The sequence below is a fragment of the Trachurus japonicus genome, chromosome 8 (assembly GCF_045865225.1).
Source record: "Trachurus japonicus isolate A0001 chromosome 8, Traja_1.0".
NCBI lineage: Eukaryota > Metazoa > Chordata > Actinopteri > Carangiformes > Carangidae > Trachurus > Trachurus japonicus.
This window is the reverse complement of record NC_140914.1, coordinates 24,703,129-24,727,429: the sequence shown is the minus strand read 5'-3', so window position 1 is coordinate 24,727,429 and position 24,301 is coordinate 24,703,129. Positions and strand designations below refer to the sequence as shown.

The 24,301-nt window shown below is 42.3% G+C and overlaps 3 protein-coding genes across 3 annotated transcripts; 2 read left to right on the top strand and 1 right to left on the bottom strand.

Annotated features, from left to right (window-relative positions):
- The first annotated feature begins 152 nt into the window (after positions 1-152).
- Positions 153-12,615, top strand: rab3db (RAB3D, member RAS oncogene family, b). Its single transcript, XM_085784892.1, has 6 exons — positions 153-300; positions 5,400-5,636; positions 11,339-11,457; positions 11,937-12,061; positions 12,195-12,394; positions 12,426-12,615. Exons 2-5 carry the CDS (start codon positions 5,400-5,402, stop codon positions 12,380-12,382), a joined length of 669 nt encoding a protein of 222 aa, XP_085641018.1. The 5' UTR covers positions 153-300; the 3' UTR covers positions 12,383-12,394; positions 12,426-12,615.
- A 3,713-nt stretch (positions 12,616-16,328) lies between these two features.
- On the top strand, positions 16,329-20,287 carry epor (erythropoietin receptor). The gene is made up of 8 exons (XM_085784891.1): positions 16,329-16,529; positions 16,741-16,876; positions 17,151-17,317; positions 17,698-17,849; positions 17,952-18,108; positions 18,293-18,380; positions 18,483-18,570; positions 18,798-20,287. Exons 1-8 carry the CDS (start codon positions 16,427-16,429, stop codon positions 19,536-19,538), a joined length of 1,632 nt encoding a protein of 543 aa, XP_085641017.1. The 5' UTR covers positions 16,329-16,426; the 3' UTR covers positions 19,539-20,287.
- Positions 20,288-22,026: 1,739 nt separating this feature from the next.
- swsap1 (SWIM-type zinc finger 7 associated protein 1) lies at positions 22,027-24,023 on the bottom strand. Its single transcript, XM_085784890.1, has 2 exons — positions 23,621-24,023; positions 22,027-22,889 (listed from the first exon to the last, which is right to left on the bottom strand). Exons 1-2 carry the CDS (start codon positions 23,891-23,893, stop codon positions 22,320-22,322), a joined length of 843 nt encoding a protein of 280 aa, XP_085641016.1. The 5' UTR covers positions 23,894-24,023; the 3' UTR covers positions 22,027-22,319.
- Between the last annotated feature and the right edge of the window lie 278 nt (positions 24,024-24,301).

Here is a 24,301-nt window from a genome sequence, read left to right as displayed (position 1 = left end):
ACCAACTCCGTCACAGAGGGAGCTCCGGCCACACCGTCAGCTCTGTACACACCAGCCAGATCCGGGAGCTGCTCCTCCTGCCGCCAACGCCGCCGCCGCCACCGGAGCGGAAAAAAAGTCGCCTGTTGAGGAAGGAGGAGAGCTGAACGGCTGCTGCTGTCTGTGGAGCAGGGAGGGACAGACTACCGTATCTCAGGTGCACTTTGTTAGCAACTCTTTCACTGGCATCTTCGGAAGGCAGCCTGTCACATCACAGTCGAAAGGGAACCGAGTGGGACGTTTGCTTTCTTCCGCAAGAAGGTGAGTTGGTCCAAGTTGGAGTCCAGCGGTTTTTTGTTTTTTTCCCCCCTGCCTCACGTTTCCTCCATTATTAGCGGACACTTTCTCTCTGAGTTAGGCTACGTGTTTTTAATGAACAGGTGTATGCTACCTACCTAGGTCTACTACCGTCGCCGTGTTGCCTGCTGGCTGCTGCTAATGTTTCTCACTGTTTTACCATAGTTTGGCTCAGTCAGTTTTCTGCTCGTCACATTAATAAAAACAAGTGTAGGCCTTTATTTGACTAAGGACGTTATCCAGTATTGAAATGAAACTAACCGAGATACTAACCCACTAACATCACTGTTGGAGAGCCAGTGCCTCCACTAATGAGTGAACAGATGTGACAGCTGCCAACTAATCAATGGTGGTCATTTCCTGTGGGTCAGGCAGCCCTGGAGGCTCCTGGCTCAGTAAACAGTGCCAGCTGGGGGACCTGGTTTGCACCATCATCATCAGGCTCTATTCACCATAATAGCCTGTATTTGTTTTAGTGGAGATAATGCAGCCCCAGTGTGCCATAAAGCACCTCTCGCTCTCTCTGTCTCTCTCTCTCTCTGTCTCTCTCTCTCTCTCTCCTGGCCTGATATCATGGCAGGTGCTGATGTGAGGGGACTCCTTATCAGAGCCATCACAGATGCTCGGTGTGATCTGGCCGGGCTGCTTTGTTTGCCAGACTCAGATGTTTCAATGGGATGCTGATTTCCCACACTGTCCCCAGACATGGACATTGTTTTTTTTCCTCCTGCTTTTACAAGTGTGCGTTCAGTTGTTTTGCTGTGTGTCTAATTCAAGAGTTTACATACACAGTGGGAAGTTGACACCGCAGAATTAAGCAACACAGCGCAGCGACAAGAAAACACTATGCAGCCTGCGTCTTGTAACATATGGCGTATGCTTAATCAAAAGGGGAAGATAATACCACTGAACAAATGGTCTTCTGACTATGAGCCTACTTTGCCTGCAGACATGAGCTGCACAGTAAACATGAATGACATGTGACTGGGTTTATCCCAGGCTTAAAGCTGAGCTGATGGGAAAGTTGGAGTAAAGAGAATGATATAACACACTATGGGCTCTATAAGTACACAGAGATGTACCTGGGAGATCCTTACACAGCGTGTAAAGTGTCAGGTGATGTAGGATTTTGCAGCCAATGTTTTGAAGGATTAGAAAGACCTGAGAGTTTGTTTTTTTTTTTCAGCTTGAGCGCCGGTCTTTATGTAAATCCCCCCGGGAGAACAATTTGCTGCAAAGGGATTGTGATTATAGGGAATGTGCCCTGGCCTCCAGATTCAAGTGTGTGATGTCAAGTTGTGAAAGAGTGTTGTGTTGTTATTATTATCCCAGAAAACTGCTGTTTCATCACAACATCAAGGCTGAACAGGCTGGCATGTGCTGTGAGTCTGTTTCATGTTTACGTGTTACTGCAGTCACATGGAGCGTTTTGAGCTGTTTACCTCTAAAAGATTTAAGATTAGTTCAAAGATAGATCTCAGAGCTGTGTTTTCATTTGACAGCAGCAACTTATATTTGATGTATTTACATGAGTATTTGTGCATCCTTATTTCTGCAACATTAGCTCTTTGAAATAGTTTGTAGACGCAAAGCAAAGCCATCAGTTAACAAATGAGACGCTGGACTCACACACAGCAGCACCTTAATTATTATGAGAGTAAACATGTAAACATCGTAAACGATTTAGCCAAGCTTCTCTAATTTCTCTATAACGATCCTCCTCTCCCCCCCTCCATCTCTCTCCTCTCCTCTCCTCTCCTCTCCTCTCCTCCCTCCCTCCCTGCCTCTCTCTCTCTCTCTCCTCTCTGCTAGTATTGTGACAGATATCTCTATCATGCTCTGGATACCTCCATCTGGCCAGTTAAAAGCTGAGTGAACTCACTGCATTGACCACTAATGGGTCTTGCAGGCAGCTGAGTCTTAGTCCCGTCTCCACGGAGATGAGTCTCACCAGAGGGAGAGCGGGAGAGAGAGAGGCAGGGCAGGGCTGCACTGATTGATCAGCCGTGTGTGTGTGTGTCTTGAGAGGGAAAGCTCCTGGTTTCACACCCACAGTGCTGCTGCTGCTGCTCCCCCTCATCCCACTATTTGGATGAGTGACACTAAAAGGCTTAACGGCAGGTAATCTTATACCTGCCCCCCAGAGGAGATCACACTGACATGAATGGTTAGAATGAAGCAGATGGTGCAGCTTCCTATAATTTAAAAGCACAAGCGCTCACGACTGTCAACTTCATCCCAGTGTTAACCTTTTCATTTCAATGATGAACCTTTTACTAGATCTGAAACAGGAATCTACTGATCACAGATGAATTTCACTAACATCTAACCAAGCTTTGATTCAATAGTAGATAAACCAGTTCTAAACCTTGTGACTTATATAATATTCTAATTTGCTAAGTTTGTCTTATTCTTGATCTAAAACATTAAGTTGATTAATCAGTTCAATTGATCGATGGACACACTTTATAATTCAAGATGAGTTAGGGCAGGATAGTACAGAGAAAAGCAAAATTACAATATGTCAATATAAAACAGAATACATGATAGATACTAATGTAATATGTATAATTAAATATAACAGGCTGCTTTGTTCCAGGTCACTTATCGTTTTCATTTCCTATCTTCTGTCTCATTTCACTGTCAAATCAAGGAATACAATACTAAAGCTGCAGCAATCAAAATATCCAAGTCAGTACTGGATCATTTTAATATGCAAAAGTAATGCCTCACAGATGAATTACCACTTCATTTCAATCATAATTTCCCCTAAGCTCTATGGACCTTTTATAGTGTCTATCAGCTCATTGTTTTGGTTTTACAGATGCAGTGTTACAGTGTTGTTTTATAGTAATTCTTTCAACTCAGTGAACATGGTCGAGCATTTAGCAGCTAAAGGGCCTTAGATTTCCCTCAGGAGCAGGTGGAGACTGCAGCAGAGCCTGGTGTATCTGTGCAATCTGTGTGTGGATTGTGTTCACAGGTTGTTTCAGCTGCCACCAAGGTGAGCTGTAGCTTTAAAGACGATGAATTGACAACCGGGGCTGTGTTGACAAAGACAGACTCTGACTTTATGGCTTAGATTGAACAAACAGTCAGATTTGAGATGGATCAGATATACAGATTCAGATTCAGCCATTGAACAAAGCAGTTAAACCCTTGACCTTCTTAAGTCAGACTGTGGTACAATGATTTCTGGGTAAATCATTACTTCAAAATAAGAGAAAATGTCCGAGCAAGGACACACGTCCAGCTGCTGGGGAAGACGTTTGTCTTTTTGAAGATGAGTTACAAGGACGTTTTACTCTCCTTTTCACTTAATAAAACAAAGAGTCTGTAAAATCTCTCACTTCTCTTTGCCTTCTCCATAACAATGTTAGCAAACCACAAATTATAAGCCTTGTTTTCCTGCACTGCTCTGCACTGGTCTGTCACTGATTACCATGTTACCATGGTAACATTGGTCTTAGACCTGAGTTAGCCCGGGGGCAAGGTGTCTAATGTTTTTGGCTTAAAATTAGTCTGTCTGACATAGGCTACAGTTGTAGTTACATCAGAGCAAAATGAAGACTGATGTAACATTACAGACAGGTCGGTAGCACTTTATAATAAGTAGGCCTACACATTATGAAGTAGCCTATTAGTTAAATACTGAATTCTTCATTTATAACACATAGCCTATATAGGCTACTCATTAGTATGTAGTTTATAAATACAGTTAGTGCTTATCAATGATGAGTAAAACAATTTTAACTGTGTTTATAAACTACATACTAATGAGTATTTATGTTATAATGATGAATTCGCTATTTAATGCTTAACTAATGCTTAATAGTGTGTAGGCTACTTATTATAAAGTGTTACCGACAGGCCTAATATAACTGTGTGAAACTGGCTCTTCTTCTGGAAAAGCTTTTAAGTAAATGATCAGGAAAATAATCAAATATTTGCTTGTTCTTGCTCTGAGGATCTTCTGTATTTTTTTTTAGTTTCCTATCATTCTGGTTTTTGGACACTTGGCCAGACACCCCAGGATATCTGATATCACCTTGGGGTTCCTGCAAATTGTGTTGAGAAGTTTTGTGCTATTTCTTTCTGACATTTTTATAGACGAATGAATAAATCCAACAAGTACTTTGGCTGGATCCTGATGCTCATCTCAGGTACATCCAGCGAATACCAATGGAGCATGACGCAGTTAAGCTTCTTCTACATTTACGTTTCCTTGAATACATTATAGGCTAAATCGCTTCCAGCTGTTACACCGTGGGAAGTGACAAAGGGCTAAAACTAACCCATCTATAGAAGAATATAAAAACAACCTGCACCACTTCCAAGTGTGTCATCATTAAGTACCGTAAGTTATAAAAACTCTAATGGTCTTACATACATCCACTGTGAGATAGCAGAGTCAACCCATCACCCTGAGTCACAACAGTCCAATAAACTGCAGTGGCTCTGCAAAGACTGTAACTGCTGCTGTCACAGTTTTACAAGTCTGTCATAAGTCAAAACCGCTAATACAGCCACCTATAACCCACACTTCCTTTTAACCCAAATGTTTTATGGCGTACTTTTTATGTTTTATGTATGTTATTATAACTGTAATAAAGGTGCAAATGCCCCTAGGTTATGAGCATTGATATTAGATCATTCAAAAGGGGATTGGGATTCATTCAGAAATCAATTTTTACAAGTAATAAACAGATTAGACTTCCGTGCTTATAACAAGTAAGGTGTCAGAATAGCGTCAACTTAGTTGCTGTGTGAGTTTTCAGCTCATTACTGGGAGGGGATGCACTGTACTCCTTGGTCATTGTGCAACCATCTTGCATCATATACAACCACTTGATAACGCTCAGTCATCTCCGAGGTCATGTGATGATGCTGACATTGACGAAGACTGTTTTAAGGTTTGAAAAAGTTAGTAGAATAAAAAAAACTCTAAATGATCACTAGCCATATTCGGAGACCGACTGCAGCGTTGGTACGACAAGATGTTTCCCTCAAACACTTCACGTTATCCTGAGTTTTAAACCTGATGTCTTCTCCTCTCTCCCCAGATGGCATCAAATGACTCGCGGCTCCAGCAGCAGCCCTCTCAGAAGGATGCGGCCGACCAGAACTTTGATTACATGTTCAAGCTGCTGATCATCGGCAACAGCAGCGTGGGGAAAACCTCCTTCCTGTTCCGATACGCCGACGACTCCTTCACCTCTGCCTTCGTGAGCACCGTGGGCATCGACTTCAAGGTCAAGACCGTCTTCCGCAACGACAAGAGGATAAAGTTGCAGATCTGGGTGAGTGGATTAAAGATGTAAAATGTTGTGGTTTGGATATGTAGTATCACTGCAGCACCACACTTCCTTTTGTACAAAGCAAACATAAACAACAGGCTGTTTAACTGCCACAACTTGTAATGCTTATTTATTTTCTCTATCTAATCTGTGAATTGTGCAAGAGCAAAAAAGGAAAAAAATGACTTCCTCATAGTTTGATACAAACTCCTACTCTTTGTCCTTGTCTGGTAAGTGCTCACGTTAAATGTACAAAGGGAGTAAAGGAGTACAGTTGTCAGGCTGGCGCCACAGAGCCCAGCTGGAGCTCAGTGATTTTCATGGATGTTTTATTTTACTTGAAAACCGTTGAACTGGGTGAGAGCTGAAAACTTAGTTCTCTGATATCTTATGTTCATTTAATTGCCTCTTGGTAAAGGGTATTTCTTATGTCCTTCTTCTGCACTTCAGCACAATTTAAAGATAACTTAAACTATACAATTATAGTAAATGTTCATTTGCTGTTTTAACAATCACCATTTAAAGTGGAACTCCACCAGTTCTGGAGTTATCTCAGCATAGGCCTTTCAACAACCTGCTATAGAAATAAAGGAGCCCAATTTAAATTGAGATGAATGATGAGGATTTGGGGACTTCCCATTTAAGGAGTTTCAGCCAAACCATGGTCAAATAGGCAGGAAGGCCAGCCTCTATTCTTTGTCCCATATTTTCTATTCATTAATTGAAGTGTTGATATAATTGGCTTTTTTAGAAAACTACCTGTATGTAGTCTTTCTTATACTTCCTCCTGGAGCTCTAACAAGACCAGGACAAACTGAGTAATCTATTTTAGCAGCTGTTGACTGACTGTTTTCAGAATGACACAAAGCCTGATAAAAACTTGGTAAAACTGACTGGTTAATGCAAATGGAGATGGTCAGTCAGCGCTGGAATGAGCCAAAAAGACGACAAAATTTGGACTAATATGTCCAGTAATTCTGTGAGAAAAGAATTCCTTGAAATATGAATTTTTCAGAATAATATTATAGCTTACTACTAGCTAACAACAAAGAAAACAAAAAGTCGGATAGTGGGTCTGGGTAAGGCAGAGCAGGGGGTGTGGGGTGGTGTGGCGTGGCGTGGCGTGACATCACAAAGTTACAGAAGTCCTGACAGCTGGTTTTAAGGCTCAGGTTCTGGCTGTGTGCATTTCTCTGTGGACTGAGGATTGGATACTTTCACAGTATTAATATAAAACCTAGACCGGCTGCATAATCAAAGAAGACACTGACATCTCACTCACAGACATCCAGTGCCTCTTAAAGAGGAACTATATCAGGGTATCCGCGGGGTCTTAAAAAGTCTAAAAAAGTCTAAAATTTGAAAATCTAAACTTTAGGCCTTAAAATGTCTTAAATTTGTTGAATTATTGTGTTCAAGTCTTAAATAATTTTAGACAGGTCTTTAATTTTCTTATGCCCAGCATGGGCGAGCATTTTTAAATAAAAAGATGTAGTAGTACACATTTATTCAAGCATTATTTAATACCATAATATATAGGGGTGACCAAAAGCCAATTTATTTACGTCAAATATTGTGCTGGTCATAATACAGAACAGGTTGTGGCTCGTGTCTGTTGATCAAAGAAGTTGAAATATTTCCATGTTTGTCTATTCTGGGTAAAATTAGAAGTCATCACATTTCAGGCCAAAGGTGAAGTGTTGGTGTTTTTACTGTTCTCCAATGTAAAAATGGGTCGCGTGTGACCCTTAACATTATTCAAGGTTTAAAGCCATCAGCCTGTTGGTTGCCAGTGAATTAAATAAATAATGTGTTACATAAACATTTTTAATTTCACTCCCCAATTTCTTTTTGTGCCCCCAAATAGTTTACTTTAGATGCTCCTGCGACACTTCATTGTGCTTTACTGAATGTATTTTCAACTACAAACAAGCCTAACACGCAACTTATATATTGCAATCAATTTCTAGTTTTGTGACTCCGCATTTCTTTTGTACGTTTTTTATTTGTCATGATAGGTCTTAAATTTCATCCATAATGGTCTTAAAAAGGTCTTAAAAAGTCTTCAATTTGAGCTGGTGAAACCTGCAGAGACCCTGTATATGCAAGTCTGGTCGCTTTTCCGCTGTTTTGCTAACCCTCCTCTCAGCCATGTGCATTTGTTTACAACGAAGCCGGCGAAAAATCAGTGGCAGTGGATAACATTATATAACGTATACAATGGTACGACTTGTATATTTGTGTCATCTCAAATGCCATAAACAACAAACAAAAGATTGCGAGTTACGGAGCGCGTTTGTGTCACGGTGCCGCAGAGATGAGAGCTGGGACACCGGGGCGGTGGCCAGGTACTGCACTGATGTTGCAAGGTTGGTTTTCAGCCATGAGACGCCAGGTGGAAGACAGAGAGCCTCCATCCTCACTCGTAACAAATCACAAGTCGTTAACTATCACAATTACTCCAGAGCTTTTTAATTAAGGTAAAAATGTAGCATAGTCCTGCTTAGTTCCTCTTTAAAAGAAGCACTGTGATTTGCTGAGTGTCAGATGAGAAGCTCGGTACCACTCTTATGTCTGTAGGGAACGTATTAAGTTCCAACCAGTAGCGGTTGAGCTCAGTCTGAAGACTCGGGGGTAAACAGCCGGATTCAAACACAAAGACAGAGTCGGATCAATACCTCAGCCATCCTCAATAAAAAACTGACCTCAGGTTTTCTTGCAGGGCTTTAACACTCTCTACCAAGAGGTGTAGCCTCAATTTCTGTCCACCACCCACACACTCCTCACACTGCACTACAAATCCTGTTGATATTTATTGTTAAGGCTGCTCAAACAGATGATTCATTTGAACCAATAATGTGCGAGGCCACTGTGTATGAAACACAAACAGTGACTGAATTGAATCAGCAGCGGAGGAGTCCACACCAAAGCACACACACACACTCACCTACCTGGCTGAACATGTGTCTCTATTAGATGACATGTGTGATAACTCTAACAGCTGATGGAGAATTTACCGAAACAACGGTGTGTAATGTGTGTGATCCAGTCGGGGTTTTTGTGACGGTGTCGGGCATATTGTGCGTGCCCGCTGTGAACTCGTCCACTGATAGTGCTGCTGGAGGACAAAGAGACCTGGTATTTCCTTAGGTCAGGAAGCAGAGGAAGTTCCCTATCAGCCCCCTGACAGGGATGTAATGAAGATATACTGCAGCGCTTACTGTGGCAGTGTGTTTAAAGGGTGTGGGAGCAGCGGGCATGTCCTCCCATTGGTGGCGTTAATAATCAACTCTGTGAAATTTTCCTGGCTGTTAAATTCATGTTAGCTCCCATCTGTAAAAAGATTTCACCCGACCCCGCAGACAAAGAGTATTGTTGATGATGCCAGCTGCTAGCCTCCCTTTGTGTTTCATGGAAACAGTACTAGCCCAATAACACACCACACATGGCCCTTTACACAGTGAATACATAGAGCTCAGGCATATGCACGGTGTGCTCACACTATGTACACATATCGTTTACCTCCCTCCTTTTTTGTGCCATGGAAATATGTTCTGATCAAACACACACACACCTTGAGCACACTTAGCATAAACACATCCACACGTATATTTTGAATATATCCCCGGGCTCCAGACTAACCCTAAATGGGGGCATTTTGCCCCTAAAATTTGAGACAGTGCAAGTAAATTATTCATACTTGTGTATGTGCAACCAGTAAATTTGCTGTGTTTACTGTATTTATAAACTACATACTAATGAGTATTCATGTGTTATAATGATGAATTCATTCATTCATTAATAGTGTGAACTTATTATAAAGTGTTACTGACAGGTCTAATATAACTGTGTGAAACTGGCTTTTCATCTGGAAAAGCTATCTGGAAAAATGGTCAAATATTTGCTTGTTCTTGCTCTGAGGATCTTCTGTATTTTTTTTAGTTTCCTATCATTCTGGTTTTTGGACACTTGGCCAGACACCTCAGGATATCTGAAAGTGTTACCATTAGTTAGCTCCAAGTAAAAATATTAGTCTGGAGCCCTGTATCCTGTGTGTGTTTTCCCCTGGTTTGTGTGCTGGCAGTTAGATTAAATACAGTTGACGCATGTTTAAAGATCAGGGTCCCCCTGACGTCAGAGACCATGCGGAGGCCTGATTTAAACCCCTCGCTGTCCATCACCATACATATACACATGAGGGAGCAGCTTTTGTTTACTGGCTGGGGTTGATTACAGCAGCCCTGGAGACAGTCTATTTGGTTGGACGTCCCATTACACTGCCAAATATTTGATCATCTCTGCGTGGACGAGATAAGAATGGACCTGGGATATTTCACACTTTATTTAAACAAAAGCAGCCCTGACAGAAAGCAGATTGCGACTGTGGCATTTGTAAAGAATAAAAGAAACATACAGGTTGTGAGCAATTTCTCTCTGGGCTGCCTCTGATAGAAGGAGCCCCCACCAGCACACTGCCCCTCTGTCTTGTCCAGTTTCGTAAAGTGAGACGGATCATTTAGGCCGACACACAGAGAGCAGCGCAGGCTGCAGTGGAACATTCATAACCTTCAATGGCCTCTGGTTACCTGGACAACCCAGTCCTCCTCCTCCTCCTCCTCCTCCTCCTCCTCCTCCTCTTCACTGTGAGGACAACATCAAACAAACACAGGAACACACACACACACACACACACACAGCAGGCCCATGATGCAAATGAAGGACCCAGACGACCTGTTTGATCCGTCTGCTTTGAGCATCCACTGAACAATCTCCAGCCGATGACTGACATCACACACAGCCTCCATTTAATCAGAAGATTCTCCTGACAGACAAGTCACACACTTGGTGTGAGGTGTGAGGTGTGTGTGTGTGTGTTTGTGGTTATTTGATTCTTGCATTTCTGTTACCTGTGTGTTTCTTGGCGCTGGGTGGTGACTGAGGCAAAGCAGAGGTCCAGCTTGATGAGAAGTGATAGTGGCAGGAGCTCATCTAAATGCCATCTCCTGCTGGACTGTGGAGAGTGAAGAGTGGAGCCAGTGGCATTTTGATGTGGTAATGAAGACAAGTGCTTTGGAGGGACTGAGTGCAATTGTATATTGGCCTCTCCTCATACACAAACACAGTCCTCAGTGCATACAGCTATTGTTTCACAGTCTTTTTAGAGAAAACCAGATACAAAACACAGAAATGTGTTTGATGAGCCAAAACACTCAATATAAGATTCTCTTCATGAATAGTGTGCAGTGTTTGAGAGAAAATTGTCTTCAGTTTCTGGGCCGTTACCAGTGACTAAAGGAGTATTATGGAAAATTTGTTGATTAGCTCATCTAATTTGGAGAAACAACAAAATAATTGTTTAAAAACCCCACATATTGAGTCAGCTGTAACACTTGAACACTGCACACTGTGATTCAGTGTATGAAGAGCAGAACAAAGATCCGTATGAAATGTCTGACCCCTCTGAATTAGATGGTGATATTGGAGTTGCCCTGTCACTGTAACAGGTAAATGATGGATTACTCCATATACTCTGTGGTACAGGAAGAGGCCATAGTTTGAACAACATTGCCCCCTTGTGGTCTCTATCACACAATGATCACTAGGGGTGATGTTTTTTGTTGTTTTTTATCTAAAATGTATGAAATATACTGAAGAAATACTGTGTGTGTGTGTGTGTGTGTGTTTGTGTGTGTGTTGTATTGCAGGACACAGCAGGGCAAGAGCGCTACCGGACCATCACCACAGCCTACTACAGAGGAGCCATGGGCTTCCTGCTCATGTATGACATCACTAACCAGGACTCCTTCAACGCAGTGCAGGACTGGTGAGTTGGTCTCTTTGTGTCAACACCTGTAGCGTATGTTTGTTGTTCCAGTTGTTTTTTGTTGTTGTTGTTGTTGTTGTAGAGCAATCTTAGGAAGAGGTAACCACCATTTAGTATGAATATTATGTTATGTATCACTTTTTCTCAGAAGGGTTAGAGATACCTCAGTCCTTCACCTTCTAGAAGACCATGTCCAACTCTAACTCTACACATTATACCATTTATTTTTTGCAAAACCTTTTAATTTCATTGACAATCCGAAGATTCTAGCCTGACTTCACCACATGATCTAGACCTAAAATATTTCCGTTGGCCTTATGATACTCAACACAGTTTTACTGTAGCAGGTAGCTAGATCCTTTTTACTATTATAGCAACTACAGAAGATGTGGTCTTCATAGAAAGTGTTACCAAATGTAATATTTGCTGATTATACAAGAAAGTATCTCATTTACGTTGTTGTTGTGTTTGTCCTGCAGGGCAACACAGATCAAGACATATTCATGGGACAATGCTCAGGTGATCCTAGTGGGCAACAAGTGTGACCTGGAGGACGACAGGCTCGTACCCACAGAGGACGGCCAGCGGCTGTCAGAGGAGCTTGGTAAAACCTCTCTCACATCACATTATTATTTGCTGTTTTTGTTGTGTATATAATGACATGTACACATCTATTTGTTCATCGCAAATGCAATGCAATCACATCAAGGCCCTTGTGTTCCCCTGCTCGCCCTCAGGTTTCCAGTTCTTCGAGGCCAGCGCGAAGGACAACATCAACGTGAAGCAGGTGTTTGAGCGTCTGGTGGACGTCATCTGTGAGAAGATGAACGAGAGCATGGAGGGAGACCTCAACCTCGTATCCAACCACAGGAACAACGGCCTTAAAGACTCGCCATCAGAGAGCCAGGGGGGCTGTGCTTGCTAAACCATCTGTCTTCTTGCCACACACAGTCCACACACATACACACACACACACACACACACACTGATGCTCCTACATGAAGATCAACTCCTTCTCTGTGCCTCTACTGTGGAAAGTGCTGCATCTCTTCCTCTCTCTTTGCCTCAGCCACGCCCAGCTCTGCTTTGTCTGCACATAGCAGCACAAACCAAAGGACAGCTAGCTGAGATAGTCATCATCGGTGCTGTCAGACCCCCCACCCCCCATCTGCTCCCCACGCCTGCCTGCCCCTCTCTCTTTACCCTTGTAAAGGCCCATTCTGCCTCTGTGTGTTCTGCCTGTGTGGACCCATCAGGTCCGTAGTGAGCTGAGAGTCCAACAACATTCGCCTCGTGCTCTGTCCACTCCCCAAATCAACCACCTTGACCAGTTAGCATTATGATTATACTACATTTAAATCACTTATTAAGCACCTTCAGATGTTGGGGATCATAGCAGGAGGCCAGTGGTGCCAGACATGATGGAGTCACAGCTAATGCATGAGGATATTTTAACTTTTAGCATTAATTGTTTTACTTGTACAGTCATGTGCTTAAGTTTCACTTCACATTAGGATTAGCTCAGTTTTACCATGATGACAGCTGCCAATAATGCAACACCAGATTACATATTGTGAGCTCAGTTTATGGTCAGAGAGACACATAAAAATCATGTTTCTGCAACTGACTTCTGACTCTTGTGTCTGTCAGTTTGCGGTAATATACTGCATCTCGGACGCTTTGTGCGTATGGCTGATTGCGGGAGAGTTCTTTTTGTACAGCCTCTCTAAATGATGTACTGTGAAATGTGTTGATCACAGTCACACTGATCTTTGCAAGTCTAAAAGGACTAGTTCTATATTTTTTTGGGGGGAAAGCAAGAAGTGAGATAAGTTTAATACCAAGCTCAAGTCTGTAAAATGAATTTGAAGCTACAGCCAGCAGCTGGTTAGCTTAGCTTAGCTTTTTTTTTAGTACGGATAAACAAAAAGATTTTGTGATCTTTGCACAGAAATGTTCTAACCATGTTTACAGTTTCGTGCTAAACTAAGCTGAGCTAAAATAAGCTAAACAACTTCTCGCTGCCACTTCATATTCCTCTCTAACTCTAACAACCAGAAAAATTATTTAGATATCGGCGTGTCAAATGAAATTAAGGTGGAAGAATGCATGCATGTCTCATCATGCATCACTTATTAAGAAGTTAAAGATCCAAGGTCAGGTGGTTTAAAAAGCCAACAGGGTGTCATCATGCAGCTTATTTTGTATTTTAAAGCCTTTCTATCGGTCCTATTCTGCTCTTCTCCTCCTTTTCTCTTCTTCTAAAACTCAGCTGGTGGCTGATTGTAAATGGGAAACCTTGTTGTGCTCTGTCCTCTCCTCAGCGCACATGTGCTCGTGTGAGGAAGTCGTTTAACACGGGTGACACTTGTATTTTGTCACATGACCTCCTCGTGGCAAGACCTCGCTCCTCACTTGGTGCCACTCTCTTTAACGCCTTTCTCTCTCATACACACATACACACACACACGCTTTCACCATCACACACATTCTGTTCCCCCCTAACTGCAGCATGGCATGGCCAAATTACTATGCTTAAAAACTTCAATAGTATTTACAAAATTGAATTATTATTGTTTATTTGTCACTGACATAATTGTTTTGTGCAAACGCAGCATAGTGTGTGTTTGTGTGTGTGCGTGTGGGTACACTCAGAAAGGGAAGAACACTGATCTCAGTTTACGTCTCAACTGTGCTGTTGCCACAATCAGAAGAAGAAAGGTGCTGCTGCAGAATGTTAGTTTGAGGATCTTGTGTCACTTTATATCCCATTACTGTAAAAACCTGTCTTCTTTTCATTGAAGTGAATAAAGTAATGTTTTAACTGCATTCTACTTTAATGTTTGCTACCTGCTAAACTGTGCTGTGAGCTTTAATCGTTCCTTTATACCATTTATCACATTTCAGTATTGAACCTGCTGGCGACTGTGTCCACTGTTGCAATACAAATCTGGAGGAATGGAAAAAGAATCCAATCCATTAAAAGGACATTTATTTTGTCCATTAATCGTCGCCATTCCACTTGCTGATGACCAACTGTCAGTTAGTATCAACTACAACCTCCACACCACGATAGCAGCCTCATGTTGCCAATGCCAAACATCATCGTTGCTCCACATAGATGAGGTGGGGTGGGGGTCACAACTGGTGGTCAGTCCACTCTATTGTGCAGGCCTGTGGTCAGTTATCTCTCCTGTCAGTGTGTGCTGCTGAAGAGTGAATAGTTTCACAGATAGCTGCTGTTATCATCTGATCTGCAGCACAGTGAGCTTCGATACAAAGCTTTAACATGAGGAGGCTGTGAATGCAGTCACACACTCACAAGACTATATGTATGTATAAGCATTGTGTGGCTTTGCAGTCCATGTGAATAGAGGCAGAGGCATCAGAGAGTGGGCATCTGTGACAGCTTCACTATGGCGGCTGCTGAATGTGCCTCAGATGTACCTGGCACTACTCTGCTATCTGCTGTTGCTGTGTCTTCTTTCCTTCTTATGTGTATGGTTTCTTTGTTTCCATGTGTCGATAGGTAGCTTTCTAAAAGAGGTTAGTTTTGATCATTTACTGTTAGTTCTGAATGTGCTGGATGGAAGCATTGTGAAAAAAAGTGCATCTTATTAACAAGAATAAATTGAACATGTTGAAATGTGTATATGAAAATAAAAATATATATTCATTACAAAGTGGGAGTGCCATTGCTGGCCTTTGTTTTTCTGTTCCTCTTTCAAACCAGTTACTTGGGGTCACAAAGTCTTTGTGGTGAAAACAGCTTCCAAAGTGTAATTTATAACCACTCATCCTACCTCCTGACCACAAAACATAATGTTTTTTATCTGAAGACCCAGAGAAACCACACTCTACCATTGTCCCCCACAACAATGCAGGTTTCCTCATCCTTCTCTTCCTGTTACCACAGTCAGAAAGAAGCTACCTTCAATGTGCAGGGCCTCTGCAGAAACTCACTTATCTCAAGTTTACTTTCTCACTAAACTGACTCAAAAGAGCTAAACTGCTCCCAGTCATCAGCATCAGCACCATCAACGTCGTGGTGTAAAAGTAATATAGCTGGTCTTTACATCAGCAACAATTTCCTTATATGATCAGGTCATCTCCTCCTCTTTCAAGTGATGCAAAAAAAGCGCTAAATTGCGTTCAAACTGACGGGGATGGGCCGCTACGCCCCCTCGGCTACTTATCACGGGTGAAGAAAGAGGGTTGTCTGCAGCTCAGATAAGGCCGCTCAAACGAAGAAAACATGGGAGTGCAGCGAGTAGATAAGAAACCGTTTTGGTGTGCTTGCTAGGTGTGTGAGTACTCTGCGGCCTGTGTTACTTGGACACATGCAGGGATTAAATTGGCCCGAAGCCAATCAGGAGCTGAGCTCCGACACCCGAAGTCACATATAGAGGTCAGCTTCACCTCGTGACAGTGAGATAAATATCAACCAAGAGACTCAGGTATCAACAATATCAAAACTATAAATAAATAATTACTTCTATCTATCTATCTATCTATCTATCTATCTATCTATCTATCTATCTATCTATCTATCTATCTATCTATCTATCTATCTATCTATCTATCTATCTCAAAGCTTGTGCGCTTTTACGCACGTCTCAAGTCCAGTTGGCGCACTTCTTCACTCACTGTACAGCCAGCACATACACAACATGTAAACATCAATGAGCGCGTGATTTCCGCCCATCATGAGGAGAGTAAAACGTGTCAGTCTCTTGCCCCTCCTCCCCTTCACTGACTTTGGGGAGAAAGTAAACAGCTCAGCTCTACACACCTTATCGCTCACAAGCAGGCGCGTAACCGCGCTGCGCTATCCATGGCATCTAAACAAAAAAAACAAGCCTCCCCCAGGCGAGAGCAGCAGCGGACGCATTTGTCACAGGTTATTCTTCAGTGATGCAGGTGGACGACACACGGCCAACGTTTTTCTGTTCACAGATCAGACAAAAGGATGAAATGTGATCACTTGAGCCGAGTGTTGGGACTTTGCATGGCTCTCTGCGCCATGGGACCTGTTTCCATTGTCCAGGGCGCGCGAGATTTCGAAAATAAAGGTAGAGTAACTATTTCAATTTCTAGGTAAAACCTGTGGAAATGTTGGACAAATTCTGATCAACAATTAAAATTAAAAAGAAACAATGTGATGGATCCACTCTTACTGTGCTGTATACTGAGTGTTTTTCCTGTCTAAAACACGGATCTTTATGATCCTCTGGCCATTATGATGCTCTGACACGTTTGTTACCCACGACTATTCCTCCTCAGTGGCTATAATGCTGAAGGAAGAGCCACAAACCCCCAAATGCTTTGCTGAAAGCAGGAAAGACTTAACATGCTTCTGGGAGGAAGACGAGGAAAGAGCTGGTTCTGTGGACCAGTACTCCTTCACATACAGCTACCAGTAAGTAACTCTTACTGTAAGACAATGTACAACAAGCCATGTTGTTTACAATATGGGCTATGAACTATACTGTCACTTATTTATAGGTTGTAGGCTATTACTGTAACAGTTCTGAGGTTAGAAGAACAGGATGTTAAACTGTTTGATGAACCTTGAATTTTAAAAGTCCAGATGTATCAAAACATTCAAACCCAGAATTGTTGTTGTTGTTATTAGTGGCCATAGAGTACCATGTTTAACCCACAACACCCCTGTCTCCCTCTGTCCTGAACAGAAAAGAAAATGGCAGCAAATGTCCACTGAGAGTTCTCCCTGTGGAAGGGGGGAAGAGACTGTTCATCTGCCACCTGAACCAGACCCAGATGTTTGTCCAAATGGACATCCGAGTTCATCGGCAGGGGATGCTGATCCACAACCGTAGCATCCTCATTGAGCTCGTCTGTAAGACATTTCACTAGCAAAAGATCTGTGTGAATGACATAGATTCGATTATTTCTCTTGTATTTAAAGTTCCAGAAATTATTTTTTAAACTTGCTATACTCAATTTTTTTTAATGTCGGCAACTGATCACACAACCATCAGTGTGTCTTTTAAATGTTTTGGCCATTCTCAGGAGTTTGTTGAGAGCAAAAGTCCGCTAAAAGGAGAGTGAATACTTAATTTACATCCATCAAGGTCGACATTACTATTTCGTCTTTAATGGTGTCAATATGTCAGTGTTGTGTTTATGTCTTGTTGATCTTGAGAGCAAACAATGCTGTAATCAAGGTATAATGTTTCATTTCCCTAACAAGCTACCTCCTTTCTATCTGTGTGACAGTTCTTCTTGACCCTCTTGCCAATGTGACAGTGAGCGGCACGGGTAAGCAAGGTCAGTTGAATGTCAGCTGGGTGCCTCCTTCTCTCAAGTACATGGACGACAGCATGATGTACGAGGTCTACTACACCAAGACGGACAGCCGCGTGGGCCAGGTATGGTGCCGATGTTTTAGAAGTAGAGTAAATATTGGAGCAGCAGGTTGGGTGATTGGGGTACTCATGGACTTCACTGATGAGTTGAGGACTGTTTTACAGGTGGAGGTGGCACGAGCTAGCTCAGAGTTGATCCTGACTGGGCTGCAGCCAGGAACAAAGTACAACGTGCGGGTCCGTGTGAAGCTGGATGGGATTAGCTACAACGGCTACTGGAGTTCGTGGAGTGACCCGGTTCTCACAGAAACACTGCCTGCAGGTGCCTATTCAGTTGTTCATTCACGCATGCAATTCAAAAGAAGGCAGAGATGGTGCAGTGCCAAGAAGATATCTTGAATGCAATGGTGTCACTTCTTCATTCTTTCATTGTTTAGCTTGTTCCCCCTATTTTGCATGTCTGTATTGTTTGTTTGTTTTTTAAATAGTTTTTATTTCTCCTCCAGAATTTGACCCACTCATCATCTCCCTGACTCTGATCATCTCTTTCATCCTGGTTGTCTTGTCTCTGGCCATGCTCCTCTCCTATCGCAGGTTGGTCAAACCAGAATATTGCTACTTTTCTAAGAACATAAACCATCATGGTAGCTTCTGTTGGAGCTGAAACATTGAGAACATCTGTGCTCTTTTCTTCAGGTTTCTTACAAAGAAGATTTGGCCGACTATCCCAACTCCTGACAGCAAGTTCCAAGGTCTTTTCACAGTTTATGGTGGAGACTTCCAGGTAAGACCAAGACTCTACAGCCTCAGTAGTAGCTTTGTAAGGCTGTACTTCATCACAATGTTGATTTGAAGCGCTTCTATCATCTATTCTGCTGTTTAACTGAAACCAACATGGGAGCATTCAATAGTTAGTAGTGGTGTCACAAAAAGTCTCAGGGATGCTCTGTTCCTGTCAAAATCAAACATTTTTACTTGGTCTTCATCATCTTTTGTTGTGTTTTTGTATAGGAGTGGTTGGGGCAGACCAATGGAGGTATGTGGTTCACTCCAGCTTTCCTCTACTCGGATGAATACCCGTCTACTCTGGAGGTACTCTCGGAGCTCAGCCTTTGCCCTCCACTGCCTTCCCCGCCTCTGCCGCCAAAGGTCTCCAGATCTTTGACCACTGACAGAAAGGCCAACAACGACGTGAAGAGAGGGCTGGATGAGAGCGAGCCAGCGGAGACGGGCAATTCAGCTGTGACAGAGGGCTGGAGATCCACGCCGCATGACCACTGGCTGATAGATCGCTTACGGGCACTCCACCAGCACCCCGTTCCCTGCTCCCAGTCCTCTCTTCTGGAGTCTCAAGACACCTACGTCACCCTCACCGCCAACAACCACGGTGAAGAAGAGCACCTGGATGATATTCTTGAGGAGACCTTACCCCTGGAAGTACTTTTTGCTTCCCGAAAGACATTGTTGTGCGAGTCCCACTCTGATCTGGGATCTGGGCAGCAGAGCTCTGGTTCCGGTCGTCTTTCATCACAGTCCAGCTTTGAGTATCCAAACCATGCCTGGACATCCAAAGGCCCGGGGTACACCTACATGGCAGTGGCAGACTCCGGGGTCTCCATGGATTACAGCCCAATGAGCAGAGCGGACGACATTGGTAAAGTGGTTATCTACGCCAACGAGTACAAGAATGAGCTCCCTGCTCACAGAAGGCCATTCCTGCCAAGGCAGCACTCTGTCCACGACGACCGCTGAGAAGGATCTCAGCTGGACGTGGACTGAGACTTGAGGCATGTTTGGCGGAGAGTATCTGGATATACACCCAAAAGACAGAGTGTCATGCGAAGGAAGGCTCATATCAAGAAAGGCATGTCAAGGATTTGGAGTCCGACTGAAACAAGATGACTCACTGTTAAGTGTAAGTTGAAGGACTTGAGGTCCATTGGATGTGCATACATCACCAAATCATCTCTGATCTGTACAGGACAACGCCATTACGAGGAAATGGCAGCAGTGGTTTATACCAAATACTGATACTCAATGTAAAGGTTGGTATGCTGGTCTCTTAGTATCCTATCCTGCAGATCGATCAGGACTTTTTCTATAGCCTAAGAGAAATTAATAAATAATAAAGTCAAGGAGGTCAACTCCCTCATCGTTACCATGGTGATTTATTCATGTTTGAGCTAAATGTACTCTTATTCTAAAGTGTAAATGGCAGCTATTAGGTCAAGATACAGAGTAGAGGTACATGAAAGGAGGACTGAACAACACCGGCTGATGCACTTTTCTTCTCCCTCTGATGTCTAAATAAGACGACTGGTGATGTTCTATATTTTCTCTTGTCAACAAATCCCATAAAAGTCTTAAACAAACAGCGAACTGATCCATCAACACATCCTTGTAGCGAATACTGCATAAACTTAAGATTATTCCTTTTGTGCCACCGACCTCCACTTTTGTCCAACTACACAAACAACTTGTGTCAATTTAACTGTCTGGTTGTGTTTGGGCAACACACAATGCTTATACATACATATAGTCTTGTGAGTGTGTGACTGCATTCATAGCCTCCTCATGTTAAAGCCTTGTATCGAAGCGCACTGTGCTGCAGATCAGATGATAACAGCAGCTATCTGTGAAACTATTCACTCTTCAGCAGCACACACTGACAGGAGAGATAACTGACCACAGGCCTGCACAATAGAGTGGACTGACCACCAGTTGTGACCCCCACCCCACCTCATCTATGTGGAGCAACGATGATGTTTGGCATTGGCAACATGCGGCTGCTATCGTGGTGTGGAGGTTGTAGTTGATACTAACTGACAGTTGGTCATCAGCAAGTGGAATGGCGATGATTAATGGACAAAATAAATGTCCTTTTAATGGATTGGATTCTTTTTCCATTCCTCCAGATTTGTATTGCAACAGTGGACACAGTCGCCAGCAGGTTCAATACTGAAATGTGATAAATGGTATAAAGGAACACCACAGAGTCGTCTTTGCGACGTGTAAACAAGCACAGTGACAATGCTGATTTTATCAGGTTGTACTTTAGCACCAATCATGTTTGCAGAAACCAAAATACTGAACAAACTAAAACATGACTAAAAATAAGCACATTATTGTGCATGTTTTAAAAATGAAACCATATGTTTTGTTCATTTTTGACAAATGACATCCTCGAAGTTAAGAAGGTAGTTGGAGGTCTCAGAATATACTGAATGATCCATCACAGTGTTGTTAGATTTACTCCAATTGTGGGATTTGTTGATAATAAAAGAAAATAGAATATTGCCTTATACCTCTAAGTTTTAAACATGCAGCTTTCACTTGATTCTGGCAGAATTCAGCCAGTGTTATTTCCAAACCTGATACAACAAACTGTACGTGTAAATAATGTTATGATGCTTTTTTTTTTAAATCACAGTTGTTTCATAGAATGATCAAATATCAGTGGAACAGACAATCCTGGAACAGATTAAATTAAAATACTACTACTGTAGGCTGTGCAGAAAAGTTTTAAGGCAATATCCATTCTCAGGTGACTGTAGTTCATAGTCAAGTCTCTTCCTTGTCATGCTTGTTTTCAGTCACTACTGCCATCTAAAGAGCAGATTATTCATTGCAGTTTTCAAATCAAGCTAAACAATTGCCACATTTTTCGATGCTTGTTTGCTTTTGTGTTTTTTGTTGTAACTGAAATTATAACTACTATAAAATATATAACTACATTCCTATATGTGACGTACAATTTTCTTAAATAAATAAATAAAGCAGCAGTGTGACAATGAAGGGAGACGAAGGTTTAGAGCTCAAAACTCACTCTGTTAAAATTGTTCATTTTTTTCAAAAAAATAAATGTTATAATAACTCATTTGTTTTGTTTTTTTATTTTATATTTTACTATTTAGCAACATAGACTTTAAGAGAGGGTGTTATGTATATCAGTGTATCTTTTTTTAAAAAGATTTTTTCTTTTTACTTATCTACCTGTTTATCTTTCAAAATAAGTGTCAAAATATGTGTAAAATACTGATATCATCTGCTTAACTTCAGTGTCTCACACATGTTGCTCCAGAATTGTGGGGGTCATGATGTTTGCTGGTAACCACTGTTCAGTTTAAAGCACACACCCTTATGTCTATGTACATTTTTCCTTATGGAAGATTTGATTCATTTGACAAACCTGTATGTCATTCAAACTCATTAAATGTTTTAAATATACAAACCACTGTGGTCCAGTTAAATGACATCAGAGGTTTAATAGCAGATCACACTACAATGAACTTATGGGGGCACGGCAGTCAAAGCTGCTCGATTAAGTGACAGAAATGACGTAACTGAAAGAAATGATTTACTTGAAAGATTAAGAGTGATTGTGAGCATGTTATACTGTAGTACATCTGATCATCACCGAGTTAAATTTCAATCAAGTAGTGCTGAAAATTAACATTTGCTCACAGCAAACCTGAGTCAGCAGACTGACCTTCTATTAATCCCCCACTGCTTAAGTCTTTGATACAGACATTTTCAAACCAACTTAAACTCCATTAAACCATCAGGAAAAATCAACAACTGCCATTCCTGGGCGACACTTTGCCCTTCTCCACAGTCTTTGGCACAAAGGGTCTCTGTGATGCCTCTCCCAGAAAGGTAAATGTGCCACACCTGCTGTAGTCCAGCTGCTGCAGCTTCATATCCTCTGTCTTGGTCCAGAGTGCAACGTACCTGGAAATAGCGATCCAGGATGTCAAGAATGGGATCTGTGGCAGGGGGCTCCCCGCCCGTTTGTACAGACTCTACGTCAGGCTGGAAAGAGGCGATGATGCGGCAAGGGCCGGAGCTTGAGGACCGCTGCTCCAGCACTTGTGTGAGAAAGGCAGCAGTGTCACAGAGCAGCGCAGACAGATGAGCGGTACATGACAGCTCTCCTGGGTGAAATCCACTGTGGCTGTCAGTTCTCAGCCCAGACAGGAAGCTCTCCAGCCTGTCCACTATGATCAGCGAGGGAGGTGTGGGAGAAATGTTGGTGGACTCGTGGAGGCTGGCAATTTGCTGGAGGAGCTCCTCCACTGTCCTGGGATAGGAAAACTTGATTTTCTTTCAAAAGAAAAAAAAGTGATTAAAGGAAGTTTGTCAGTAGTCCTCCTTGACCACAGTAAAGGAAACAGTCTAGTCAGAGAGATTATCCATTCAGACAGCAGCCTATACTTATTCCATTATAGTCAAGAAATATCATAAAATACTGAGGAAACCCCATGACCCCAGGAAGACAAGACATCTTTAAATGTTTCATAGGTTCTGTCCAATCAGACACCATGAAGTAAGTAAATCACATGTGAGACGCTACAATCACTGAAAATAACAAATATGACTAATCAATTATTAGGTTAATTGATTAGTAAACTGACATTAAAATGAATACTCTTGTATTTGTTGAGCAAAATGTGTTGATTTCAGCCTCTCAAATTGAAGTGCTGCCTTCCTTTCCTTTACAACTAGGTTTATGTCTGTTGGATGGATAAACAAGATATCTGGGTTATAAGGGACTCTAGGGACACTGCTGGATATTTCTACACTATTTTCTAATACTTTGTGAGTGATCCAAGCTGAAAATAAATCAAATAGTATATTCGACATAATGGGTGAAATATATAGTTACAGATAAACTGATTCAGGAAGTAGCAAAGTCCTTTCCACCTTTTACTGGAGCTTTTTTAACCGCAAACTGCTCACCTGGCAAAAGTTAGTGAATAACATTAGTGAATAATTCATAGTGGACTATTTAAACGTTGACAACTGTTAGAAAGTGAAACTGAAGTGATCTGTACCTTTAGACTCTCTGGGCTCAGGCTCGGGAGACATTTCTGCAGAGACACTGGAAGACTTTGGATTTGTGTCTGGGTGAAGAACACGACTCTCATGCCCATGTGTGAGGCCGCTGTCACGGCCGCCAGCAGCAGCACGGAGCGGCTGACGCTGTGGTCCCCGACCACCAGGGCGCTGCTGCGGGCTGTCGGCGGTGGAGAACTGACGCTGGGGTCCTTCTTTAGATCCGTCTGTGACATGAAAGTCCTGAACACAAGCGTCAAAATGTCTGTCATGTCTCCCACTTAACATTTAATTCACTTTTCTACAGTTATTTACTGATTTCGCTTTAGTTTCCCGCGTCTGTTTACATGTTGCACACCGGTGTCCGTGTTGTTTCGGTCCGTGTGGAAACATCCTGTTGACAGGACCGTTCCGCCGCGGGGCACAGAGATCAGCTATATCAGGGCCAAGTTTACATGATGCCCGTGCTGTAGGCGGTGATGGGAATAATAACAGTGTGATAAATAGTGTTACTGACGGCGGTACTTTTTTCAGTAACGAGCAGTGGCGGCTGGTGGTCAAATTAGTTGGGTGGGCTAATAAATAAATTATACCCATTAAATGGTTAACACAGCTAAAAGTTAGGGTTATCCCATCTCACAAAAGTATAGCAACTAACTAGGCCTACACACTGCATTAAG

Excerpts from the sequence above, each read along its gene's own strand:
- rab3db (XM_085784892.1), top strand. The coding sequence starts at position 5,400 with ATGGCATCAAATGACTCGCGGCTCCAGCAGCAGCCCTCTCAGAAGGAT. Across the intron at positions 5,637-11,338 it reads GGATAAAGTTGCAGATCTGG|GACACAGCAGGGCAAGAGCG; the intron begins GTGAGTGGATTA and ends GTTGTATTGCAG. Across the intron at positions 12,062-12,194 it reads GCGGCTGTCAGAGGAGCTTG|GTTTCCAGTTCTTCGAGGCC; the intron begins GTAAAACCTCTC and ends GCTCGCCCTCAG.
- epor (XM_085784891.1), top strand. The coding sequence starts at position 16,427 with ATGAAATGTGATCACTTGAGCCGAGTGTTGGGACTTTGCATGGCTCTC. Across the intron at positions 16,530-16,740 it reads GCGAGATTTCGAAAATAAAG|TGGCTATAATGCTGAAGGAA; the intron begins GTAGAGTAACTA and ends ATTCCTCCTCAG. Across the intron at positions 17,850-17,951 it reads CGGACAGCCGCGTGGGCCAG|GTGGAGGTGGCACGAGCTAG; the intron begins GTATGGTGCCGA and ends ACTGTTTTACAG.
- swsap1 (XM_085784890.1), bottom strand. The coding sequence starts at position 23,893 with ATGACAGACATTTTGACGCTTGTGTTCAGGACTTTCATGTCACAGACG. Across the intron at positions 22,890-23,620 it reads TGAGCCCAGAGAGTCTAAAG|AAAATCAAGTTTTCCTATCC; the intron begins GTACAGATCACT and ends TTCTTTTGAAAG.